This window comes from Hyla sarda, chromosome 4 (genome assembly GCF_029499605.1).
Source record: "Hyla sarda isolate aHylSar1 chromosome 4, aHylSar1.hap1, whole genome shotgun sequence".
NCBI classification, from domain to species: Eukaryota; Metazoa; Chordata; class Amphibia; order Anura; family Hylidae; genus Hyla; species Hyla sarda.
In genome coordinates this window covers 41,218,268-41,230,673 of record NC_079192.1, presented here as the reverse complement: position 1 = coordinate 41,230,673, position 12,406 = coordinate 41,218,268, and the positions used below count along the sequence as shown (strand labels likewise).

The 12,406-nt window shown below is 41.8% G+C and overlaps 1 protein-coding gene across 5 annotated transcripts in view; it reads right to left on the bottom strand.

The window, feature by feature from the left end:
- Positions 1–5,551: 5,551 nt before the first annotated feature.
- The window catches only part of LOC130367819 (cytokine receptor common subunit beta-like), a 198,656-nt gene continuing 191,801 nt past the window's right edge, over positions 5,552–12,406 (bottom strand). For 3 of the 5 annotated variants that reach the window (XM_056570644.1, XM_056570649.1, XM_056570646.1), the window contains exons 11-12: positions 10,399–10,493; positions 5,552–7,622 (exon numbers count right to left, since the gene is read on the bottom strand). In XM_056570644.1, coding sequence (XP_056426619.1) covers positions 7,370–7,622; positions 10,399–10,493 — 348 coding nt within the window. In that variant the 3' untranslated portion in view covers positions 5,552–7,369. The remainder of the gene's footprint in view (positions 7,623–10,398; positions 10,494–12,406) is intronic. The other 2 variants (XM_056570645.1, XM_056570648.1) reach the window with 2 other exon arrangements.

Sequence of the window (12,406 nt, the reverse complement as noted above, 5' to 3'; positions counted from 1 at the left end):
TGTCCGCTGGGGAGAACACCCATGATGCAATGTCTACCCAAACAGGGAGCCACCAATTGGTGCAAAACTACAACTCCCAGCATGCCCAGACAGACTTTGGCTGTCTGGGCATGCTGGGAGTTGTAGTTTAGCAACAGCTGGAGTCTCCCTGTCTGGGTAGACACTGCCAGAAGGGTCTGTTCACATTATACAAAACGGACAATGTGAACAGAGCTTCAGATTAACTAGCCTTGTTCCCTTCTGTAGCTCTGCCCCCAATGACGTCATACCTAGGGGGCGGGGCTACACAGACCTGCCCGGGACTCGAGGGAAGTAAACTGGACTTCGTCTTCTGTATACACTGTATACAGCTATCTATAGATAGCTGTATATAGTGTATACCGCCCAAAGGGTTAACCTACACTGGCCAGCAGTGTAAGTTAACTCTTTCCTTGCTGGGCTTGTGCATAGTGCACAGCTCAGCAAGGGGTTAAGTGATCCAGCAATGTGTATACTGTATACACATTGCAGGCTCACTGTAAGTTCTTGCTGGGCAGTAGATATACGATGTATACCTACGGCTCAGCGTCAGCTGTTCTCCCGACTCTGTAGCCCTGAGAACAGCTGATCCCGACATTCACATAAGGACGATCGCAGCGGGTGTCAGGAGGAGTGACATCCCTGGGATCTGTCCCTTACTGCAGGTACTAATACTCCCAACATGGAGCACACTCTGCCCCATGCTGGGAGCTGTAGTACCTGCATTAATAGACATATCGCAGAGAGTGTAACTTCTGACACCCGCTGCCATCTGTCTATTAATGCAGGTACTACAGCTCCCAGGATGGAGCAGAGTGCACTCCATGTTGGGAGTATTAGTACTTGTAGTAAAGGAAAGATCACAGTGGGTATCACTCCTGTCACCCGCTGTGATGCTCCTGTATAATGTATAGATGCGGCGGCCGCTCTCCTATGGTCCCCTGCACGGCCGTATATATACACATATTCCTATTTCCCACAGAGTTGTGATTGGCTGGAACCATCTGGCCAATCACAGCTCTGCGGGAAATAGGAATATGTGTATATATACGTGAGTGCAGGGGACCATAGAAGAGCAGCCACCGCATCTATACATTATACAAGAGGATCACAAGGGACCCCTGTGATCTGTCAATTAGTACAGGTAACTACTACTCCCATCATGGAAGAGTGTGTTCCATGCTGGGAGTAGTAGTACTACCTAAAAAAAAGTGAAAAACACTCACACACTACATTTTTATTATTGTCGGCTACATTTTTAGTGCTTTACCCGCTCACATAAATTGATCCCTGTGTAAAAATGAATAAACATTTCATAATAAAAAAGATACATTTCGTTAGATACAGTTGTGATGGAAAAAATTGTATCTTTTTTATTATGATTTTTTATGGTACCCTACGAAATTTTAATAAAAAAGGTATCTCCATAATTTTTTAGGATCGCTAAAGTCCAAAAAAAATAAAAAATTTACCGAATGTACCTGAATACCGAATGTATCCGAAAAAAATCAACCCGAACACCCGAATACCGAATATATCCGAAAAATCTAAACCGAAAATATTGCCGAACCAAAATTTTTTTACAAAACGAAAAAACGAAACGAAAATTTTTCTAGTGCACAAGTCTACAATCCACTCACCTACATTCAGACTACAGCCAAGCTGGATGCCACAGGACATAGATGGTTGGCTTCCTTTTCAAACTAGTTTCAGCCTGAAATACAAGCCTGGCCCCAAGAATATTAGTGCGGATGCTCTGTTCCGCAGACCTGGACTCCCTCCTCACCAAGAAGAAGAGGAATGGGAAGAGATCCCTGTACTGGGGGTGAGCCTTTTGTCAAACGTATGTATTGGCTTAGAGTCAAGAGAAATTGGCTGAGCTAAGAGGAATGGACTCAAACAGATCTGGAGCATGATCCTGAGAGCCCTCCATGATCTACATTGGCAATTCGGGGTGGACAAGACCTATGGCCTAGTACAAGATCGGTTCTATTGGCCTCGCATGAGGGAACATGTCGAGCAACATGTAAAGACCTGCAGATATCCAGAGGAAGACCCTGCCTGTTAGAGCTGCCTCTATGGGTCATCTGAAAAGTATGGGACCCCTGGATCTTGTGTGCATAGACGATGTTTGCATTGAAAACAATACAGCGGGGATTGGGAATGTGCTGGTGGGAACAGATCACTTTACAAGATATGCTCAAGCTTTCCCCATGAAAGATCAAAAGGCTGTGTCTGCAGCTAAAGTCCTTTGGCAGAAGTATTTTATACACTATGGACTACCAAATCGGATTCACTCTGATCAAGGTAAAGACTTTGAGAGCAAGTTAATCAAGGAACTGTTGAACATGTTACAAGTGCATAAGTCCAGCACCACTCCTTATCATCCTGAGGGTGATGCACAGCCAGAACGGTTCAATAGGATGCTCCTAGACATGTTAGGGACTCTCAAGCAAGTTGAGAAGCAATTTTGGAGTAAGCATGTGGAAGCCATGGTCCACGCATACAACTGTACAAGGCATGAGTCTACAGAGTTTTCACCCTATTTCCTAATGTTCGGAAGAGCCTGATTACCATTAGAAGTCCGGTTGGGAGTGCCTCCTGATGGAACAGATTCAAACTCACACTTTCAATATGTGAGGAACCTCAAACAAAACCTTAATGAGTTGGCCACCCATTGCAGCATCTCCCCTTGTTATATAGGAGGACAGTACAAGGAGCCCATAGGTCACTTGGGGGGGGGGGAGGAGGTCACCTGGTCACTGGAGCCCTCTGGGTAGCAATCACGTGGTACAAACACCTGGAGCAACACTACACTTACAATGTACAACTTAGATACAATGGGGTTTGCTGCAGGAGAGCCCGGGGGACATGCAGGGACTCTGCCTGACAGGACAGAATGACAGTACAGGGCCAGATCCCATACTGGGACATCACACAAGGACTGACAGATAATGGAGCAAGAAAATAAATGCTACATTTTAGAAACTGTTGGCCTTTTCATAAGTCATAAAATAAAGTTTTTATTTACAACTGAAGAGTCCAGAGTCTAGATGCTAAAGTGCCACAACATGGCCCATCTCCCGGCTTCCCTTCTCTACCTGCTCTGGATGATTGACATACAGGGCACTGTGCTGAGCCCTGCATACAGATCATGTGTCTGCACTGTACATACTAATGAGGCAAAAGTGTGGTGACAAGTCTTGCTGTGGGAAGAGGCCTCAGTACATCCCTATACTAGTGATTAATTAGTATGCAAGGTGCAGACATGTAATCTTTATACAGGGCTCGGCACTGTAATCCGAGCCCTGTATGTCAGTGGTCTCAAACTGTGGCCCTTCAGATGTTGCAAAACTTCAATTCCCAGCATGCCCGGACAGCCAACGGGCCACAGTTTGACATCCATAGGAAGAAAGTAACTCAAGCGCACTCACCACGTTAGTTGCTTCTTTTCTGTTTCTTTATTCCATATCTCATATGAACAAGGTACAGGGAGGCAACATGCGAGAGGTTAGATGTAGGGCTATGGACCCGTCTAGCGCTACAAGTGCTTCATAAGGACCCTTGCTGACGTAATAGGTGAGAAAGGTGTGTTTAAAAAGGACACCAACCGGAATGGTATCCCAGGTGACAGGTAAACAAACATTCTTTTGCATAAAACAAATTTTAACAAGCTGTTAAAACCAACTATATCTCATCGGGTAATTTCTTCCTTTACACAAAAGTTCTCTACCTCCTATGAGAAACAAAACATGCCGAATGGGGTTATACTGGATCGCACCATAATGAAAACCTAACAATAAATACACGCGCCCATCTCATTCAGGTCATTCAGACCTAGCGGGCCTGTTGTTTTTAAATGTGCAATCCAGTATGCCTCCTTCCGCAAGAGTTGATTATTCTTGTCTCCGAACCTTCTTGTTTTTTCTATCCTTTCATGGGCTGTAAACTTCAAGGTGTCAGGGCGGTCCCCATGTATTTCTATCATATGTTTAATGAAACGTGGGACTCCTGTACCTGTTTTTAAGGAACGGAGATGTTCTCTAAACCTGTGAAAAAGTGGTCTTATTGTTTTGCCGATATGGAAAAAAACAGCACCCGCACATTAAGGCATAAATCACATGTGTAGAACGGCATGTGATAAATTGTTTAATTTTCACTGTATGTTCACCTAATTTAATAATGCAATTTTTTAGGTTAAATTTACAAAATTAAATTAAATTTACAAAAAGATGTACCACATGCGAACATGCCTGCCGTTTTTTTTCTAGCCAGTTAGTAGACGCATCCAAAGGGGTACATTTTTTCTTTATGTAATTTTGTAATGTTTTATTGCGTTTATATGTTATTATTGTTTTTTTCATGGCAACTTCTTTTAGGTCTTCGTCCCTCTCTATCATAAACCAATTATTAAAGATAGCTTGTTTTATTTTATTGTTCATCACACTATTTTGGAAAGAAAAAAAGCATCTATTGGAGATTTTTTTCTTTAGCAACAGTTTGAGATCACTGCTGTATGTAAATCATCAAGAGCAGGGAGAGAAGAGAAGTCAGGGGGGCGGTGATGCTGTGGTATATCCGCATTTCAGCCCCGCCTCTTTGACTCTTCAGCCTGAATTAAAAGCTTATGACTTATAAAAAAAAGCCAACAGGTTTTCAAAGGTAACGGTCATTTTGTTACCCCATTATCCGTCAGTATGTCTACAGTTCTTGAAAGAGGACCTATCAACTCTCCTCACGTTTGTTTTTAGTAAATATTGGTATTCTTCAAATTATACTTAAAGAGGTTGGTTATCCAGGAATAGAAAAACAGATCTAATTTCTTTCAAAAACTGCTCCCCATCTGTGTTCAGGTTGGGTGTGGTTCTGCAGCTCAGTTCTATTGAAGAGAAGGGAGCAAAGTTGTAATACACACACAACCTGGGGACAGACATGAAGCTGTTTTTGAAAGAAAATCTGCATTTTGAAGTCCCTCTGTTAATCCTCGTAGTAATTTAAGAATAAATTGACTGGGGGGTCTCCCCTATTTTATTAAAGGAAAACTGTCAGCTTGCTCCCCCCGCACTAACCAGCAGTGCGGGAGACGCTGATCAGTCTGATAACTACCATGCCCGGATCTGCCACGCCGTTCGGCAGTAATCTTCAATTTTCGGTATAAGCTAATTAGGTGCTAATTGGCACAGGCCGGGCTAACTGGCACTCTGACGTCAGCACCGCTCAACCGCAGTGCCACCCAGCTCATCAATATTCCTCCCCTCCCTCCGCCTCTCCCTCTTCATTACAGAGCGGGGAGAAGAGGGAGAGGCGGAGGGAGGGGAGGAATATTTATGAGCTGGGCGGCGCTGCAGATGAGCGGCGCTGACGTCAGAGTGCCAGTAACCCCCCTGTGCCAGTTAGCACCTAATTAGCATATACCAAAAATCGAAGATTACAGCCGAATGGCGGGGGGATCCAAGCACAGTAGGCATCAAACTGATCAGCGTCCCCCGCACTGCCAGCTAGTACTGGTGGTTAGTGCGGGGGGAGCAAGCTGACAGTTTTCCTTTAAGCCGATTGTAATAACCTGTTGTCAATTAAGTCACACTTTTCCAGGACGGAACAGCAGAGGAATGGCACAGTTTTTGGAAAATATTTTCCAGAATTTTTTTTTTTTCAAAGATGCAGACAAGTCCTCTTAAAATCTATTTGAAAATTGGACGTACTATCACATCATCACGTGGGGAAAGTTGTGGTGCCATTAAGAAGTACAACATTGTCCTGCAAATAAGTAAGCCGTCGTGCTGCTCTGTCGGCAGATAAATAAGAAAGTTATGGCTCTTAGAAGTCGCGGAGAAAAAACTAAAACACTCTAGCCAAAGATTGTTGTAATAGGGTGAAATATATATTTTTGATACTTCATGACCAGGTGTGGAAACATATATTAAATAGATTTTTGCACTGAGTGGGGCTAAATCAGAATTGCATTCAAATGACAAAGAAACCTCCTGAGATATACATCAGATTTCACACCAATTCTGCTTCAGCCCTACATTCCCTGGGCCAGGTGTAGAGCTCCCAGCCAATGGATAGACGTGTAAGGAGTTAAGTGGCTATGAATAGAATAGCACATTGATGTTTACTGTGTAGGAACAGGGACTCCTGTCAAAATGACAGGAGTCCCTGCTCTCTAGATAGTTTATTTTGCACTCTATAATAGGGCACCATGGAAACTATATACTGAGCAGAAGGCATATGCTGTATGCCTCCTGATCAGTGAATACTTACTACAAAGGAAAAACCTTCATCACTCTAGCCTAGTCACTAAATTGTCCCCAAGGCCAATGAGTAAGATGCCATTCAAGGTCTCTCCCCATATTTGGGGATGAGGGGCCAGTGGGCAAAATTGGGAATGAATCTGGTTAGTTCTCAATCGATATGCTCATCACTTGTTGCCACTAAATGTCGGTGAACATTTAGCAATCCTTTCTGCCATTATGGTGTAAAAGATTTTAAAAAAAACAAAAAAAACGGTATGGTTGCATTTAGATGTTGGTACTTCAAAATGCCCAATCATATATGGGACACCTCTTACTGCATAATCTCCAGCCCCACGTTGGTCCTTGAGTGATGAAGTCTTCATTGGCCTCCTGCCCACCCCATCCTAAACTTGACAAGTGTAGCACATACTTAGTCGAAATATGATAAGCCCTTAAAGGAGATATCCATAAAAAATGTGCTTATTCCCTATCTACAGGATAGGGAATAGGTAACTGATCATGGGGGGTCTGACCGCTGGGACCCCCACAATTTCCTGAATGGGCCCTGGTGCTATCCTGATCGGCACTACCATAGAAATGAATTGAACGCGTACCATTTACTGGAAGACAACACGCACTCCTAACTGAGGATAGGGGATACGTTTTTCAATACTGGAGTTCTCCTTTAATGGTAACTATCATACGCCAAGGTTTGCCTGATGTTGACAGTAGTCCTGTTGCTAACTAACTCTTACTTAGGTAGCTGGCCATTCCCTGAGTAGCATAAAGTTAGAACATCCAACAGCTTGACAATTGTGGGAAATAAATCCTAACAATCCATGGTAAGATGATGGAACAGCCAATATAAAGTCTTTATGACTGTATGAGAGGTAGAATGAGAAGTTCTGTAGGTAAAGTCTTCATGAGTCACAGTCAATTTTCGATACATGTTTCTGTACAGGGCCTTTTTGGGGTAATATCCCTCTTACAAAGCCTTAGAGAGTTACTCAGTCTATTATTTACATTATGTTCAATCCAATGTTGCTTCCGATTATGAAGTCCTTCACAAATGACCTGTCAGTCCAAATGTTTTTTTATCAGGACTCTCATTACTCTCAGGAGAACAAGTAAGGTCCATCAAAAGCACAGATTGTAAATTGAGAATCATCCATTTCTTTGTTGTTCTGTTCATCCATTAGTTCTGAAAATGGTTTGTACCCGTCTGTTACAGAAGCCATGGGGTACTCTTCTTTCACCATGTTAAATAGACACTGGCTGTCGTCATCCTGAAGCAGTTCGCTATTTGGCCGGGATATCTTCTCCTCATCTTTTATAAGGAGGTTGGTATCTTTTAAGGATGGTGCCCTCCTAAGGGTGAGAAGAAAAATGAAAGAAGGAAATAAACATACTAAACATATATATACATATATATATATATATATATATATATATATATATATATATATACATATATATATATACATATATATATATATATATATATATATATATATATATATATACATATATATATATATATATATATATATATATATATAGATATATATATATATTGTGGCAGTGTGGCAAGGAAAGGGTGTATTTCCTTGGCTCACCCTGCAGAAGCTCTCACCTGCTTCTTAAGTAATGAGGCAGGAAGGAAGGGAAGTGTATATGAGATGGAGACTCAGTCTAATCTGGGCTCTTCCTAGGAGACAGCATGTGGGCTGTAGGGAAGAGACAGAGCCTGCTGAGGAGTACACAGCCCGAGCTATGAGAGGCTCAAAGAGACTGCCATGAATTGTGAGTAGAAGGTTGCAGGGGACATAAGTTTAACCGGCTGAGGGAAGCTCAGCAGTTGTTAGTCAGGACAAGCTGATCTGTTTAGTCAGTGACCAGACGGTCTAGGATTTTGTTTTGTTCCTGCTTTTTGTTTATTTTTTTCCCTGCAACCTGTCTAATAAAACTGGCAAGGTGCCAGATTTGCATTATAAGCGTTTGTTTGCTGGTTTATTGAGAAGAAACGCATCCTGTAGCGTGGTCCAGGACGATCCCAGAGCTAATCCCCAAGACGGATCGTCACAATATATATATTTATTTATGATTTACAGCACAGAATGAGTAACATTTGGAAACCAGGCCACTAGCTAGGTCACTAAAATATATCGGCCTACGTCAGTAAGCTGATATACAGGATTGATTGTAGTGCAGAAGACAAAACGATACTTACCTGGTCCTGATCTGTCACTGCATTTTGCCATTATTCTGCTTTTTCGTGGTATGCTAATGAGCTGCTTGGGGCAGAAAGAGAGCAAGCAAGGAGGGGGGGAAATAAATATTGATGAGCTTGGCAAGTTCCAACCCGGCATCAGTGATGTCACCATGCCTGAGGAAGCGAGCATAGCTCCGGCCATGCCCCAAGCAGCTCATTAGCATACCATGAAAAAGTGGAGTAATGGCGGAATGCAGCAACGGATCAGGACGGGGTAAGTTGTCTACGTGTAAAAGGTCATGTTATGAGGATGACTTTGCCACTTTAACCCCCTAGTGACAAATGCTATTTTTGTACCACAGACATGCACAGAAGAAAAAAGGCTGCTAAGCCCCCTTCTTAAGGGTATGTTCACACTACGGAATTCCACGGTGTGAATTTAACATTAGTGTGAATGGATCTCCGCGAGACCCGTTAACACTGCGGAATTTCAGCGGCGGACAATTCCGCTGCTGAAATTGTTCCGCGCAAAGAAAGAACATGTTCATTCTTTGCGCGAAAGTCCGCGAGCACTGCATACCCGTCAATGGTGACGGCGTAGTGCCGTGCGGTCCTACCGCTGCCGCCGGCTGCCAGGCTGAATCCCCGCTCGCTGAATTCAGTAGTGTGTGAACATACCCTTATGAAGCAGGCTTACTTTGATCCTAGTTGTTTAGGTCCATCAAATGCTCACATGCTGGGGTGTTTCAGATTACTGGATGTATGTGAACACAGCCCAAGACCAGTCTTGGGCGTGGTTCACACACACACACATATATATATATAATATATATATATATATATATATATATATATATATATCCTACACAGATTTTCCATAAAGAAAAGAGGACTATTGCACCCCATTTGAATACCATTTCACCCAAACCGGTGACTCCATACATGACCTTAAAATCAAGATTCTGAAAGGGAACTTCAGAAACACTCAAGATAGAAAGGCATTTGAAGCCAAAATGAGGACTCATTGAGGACTCAATGTGGATTTGAGCTTCTTAGCCCATTATCAAAACTTCCCATAACCTGTGTGTAATGTCTTCTCTCTGTATGTCCTGCTGTATCACCATTTCACCCTCCCCCTTACCCTTCTCATCCTTATCTATGTAGTCTATCGTCGTATAGCTATTCAATTTATGGCCCAACTTAGTGTGAATTGTTTTAACTCCTGCATATTTTGTGAAATGGAACCTGTGTGTTTTCTTATTGTAAGCTCAGAAATGTTTTTGACTTGATAGAGGGTGGAATCCCGAAAGCTTGTCTCTACAAAATACTGTTAGTCCAATAAAAAAAAGTATTACAAGATACTGCAACATCCTATGATTTTGCATCTGCATCACTGGACTAATACGGCTACTCCAAACTTATATAGTCATCTGGAAGCACCCAGCACGTGAATGCCAGATGCGTCCCTGCTCACGTACCATGTGATCTCCAACCTGTGGCTCCCCAACTATTCAAAGATTACTTTCATACAGTGAGTTCTAGTTTTGCAGCAGCTAGAGAGCCACCATAATTTCACACCTTCCATAGTTTACACTCCGATACGGTATAGCATACTTACATGTAATGTTTCCAAGAAGAAATTAAGGATGGCACTCAGAGCTCCCGGCGCTACCGCCCGCTGCGGACCCAGCTGCACTATGCACCTTGTACAGCATCACGAATAAAGCTACGTCTAATAGCAGAAGCCTGGTGAGTGCCATCCTTATTTTCTTCTTGGAAACATTGCATGGAAGTGATTTGTGCTATCCAGGATAGAGCACCACCCTACTTCATCACCCCCGCTGACAGATTCTAGGCTGCAAGACAAACAGACTTCCTATATCCTTAGTATGTAATGCCAGATAGCCTGTTTCTCACATTGCACATACTTACATGAATACTTTGTTACAGGGCTCCACATAAAGGTGTTCTTCATAAGGGAAACTTGATCCATTCTGTAAAGTTAGATAGCGAATCACTAACCTGTCCTGTACGTAGATAATTTCATTATTGGATACTGGCTTTGTAATAACAGGAATTATAACAAGGTAAAAATACTGAATACAGACAGACATCATAATGAAATCTTGGCTTGTGCTCAATTGTTATTATGGCAGAACATTTCCTAAAAGTCCCTTTAATTAAATTATTGCAGAATAAACCTTTGTTATATTATTTATTTAGATTTATTTATTATGCATTTGACATGTATGTTCTGTGTGTGCACATGTATGCATTTGACGTGTTTGCTGTGCACATCTGATGTGTGTGCCTAGTGTGTTTCTTTTGTGTTTACCCAATGTATGTGTTTTATTTATCATGTTTATATTGCATGTCTACTGTGTATACATTTGTTATACCTAAAGATGAAGTCGAAGAAGTCGAATTCTTTCCGAATTTCATGCAAAATTTGATTCAGACCAAATCCGCGATCGTCCTGTATAGATGCGGGCGGCTTTCTCCTGTGCTCGCATCTCTGCAATAGATAGGACGATCTCAGCGGGTGTCAGGAGTGACACCTGTTGTGATCTGTCCTCAACTGCAGGTACTACTGCTCCCAACATGGAGCACACTCTGCTCCATGTTGGGAGCTGTAGTACCTGCATTAATAGACAGATCGCAGCGAGTGTCACTTCTGACACCTGATGCGATCGTCCTGTATAATGTATAGATGCGGGCGGCCGGCCTCTCTTCTCTGGTCCAACTGTAGTATGAGTATATGCCGTATATATACCTATTAGTCATATTTCCCGCAGACAGCTGTGAGTGGCTGGAACCATCTGGCCAATCACAGCTCTCTGCAGGAAATATGAATAAGTGATGTGAATTCTATTATAGTATAGTGCAGAGATGCGAGCGCAGGACAAAGCTGCTCCATCTCTGCAATAGAAAGGACAATCGCATTGGGTGTCAGGAGGGACACCTGCTGTGATTTGTCTATCAGTACAGGTACTACAGCTCCCGTCATGGAACAGTCTGTTCCATGCTGAGAGTAGTAGTACTACACAAAAAATGTAAAAAATAGAGAGAAAAAAGTGAAACACACACACACACACTTTATTAAACACAATATTAGAACACATTGCTAATAAAATAAATTTTTACATTTATTATAAAAAATATTTTATTTTTACAATTAAATGGCCCCTTTCTACATGTTTATTATTGTCGGATACATTTTTAGGTCCCTGCCCACCCACATAAATTGATCCCTGTTTAAACATTAACATTAACATTTTTTTTTTTACTTTCAATTTTCGGGAGCGGGCAGGGACCAGAAAATTCAGCGCTCAATATTAAAAATGGGTCTAAAAAAGTTAAGTAAAAATTTTTAAAATTATGATTTAGAATGAAAATTAGAAAAAAAAAAATTATGAAATGCACTGAATAAAAAAATGTTAATGTTCATTTTTAAACAGGGATCAATTTATGTGGGTGGGCTGGGACCTAAAAATTTAGCCGACAATAATAAAAATGTAGAAAGGGGCCATTTAAATGTAAAAATAATATATTTTTTATAATAAATGTTTTACATTTTTTTTATTAGTATTTGTATTTTACTATTCTGTTTAATAAAGTGTGTGTTTCACTTTTTTTTCTCTTTTAAAATTTTTTTTTTTTTAGGTAGTACTATTACTCCCAGCATGAAACAGACTGTTCCATGATGGGAGCTGTAGTACCTGTACTAATAGATAGATCACAGCAGGTATCACTCCTGACATCCGATGCGATCGTCCTATCTAGATGCGAGAAAGCTGCCCACAGCTATACATTATGCAGGACGATCGCAGCGGGTATCAGGAGGGACACAAGGGGCGATCTGTCTATTAGCAGGTACTACTACTCCCATCATGAAACAGTCTGTTCCATGCTGGGCGTAGTAGTACTACCTAAAAAAAAA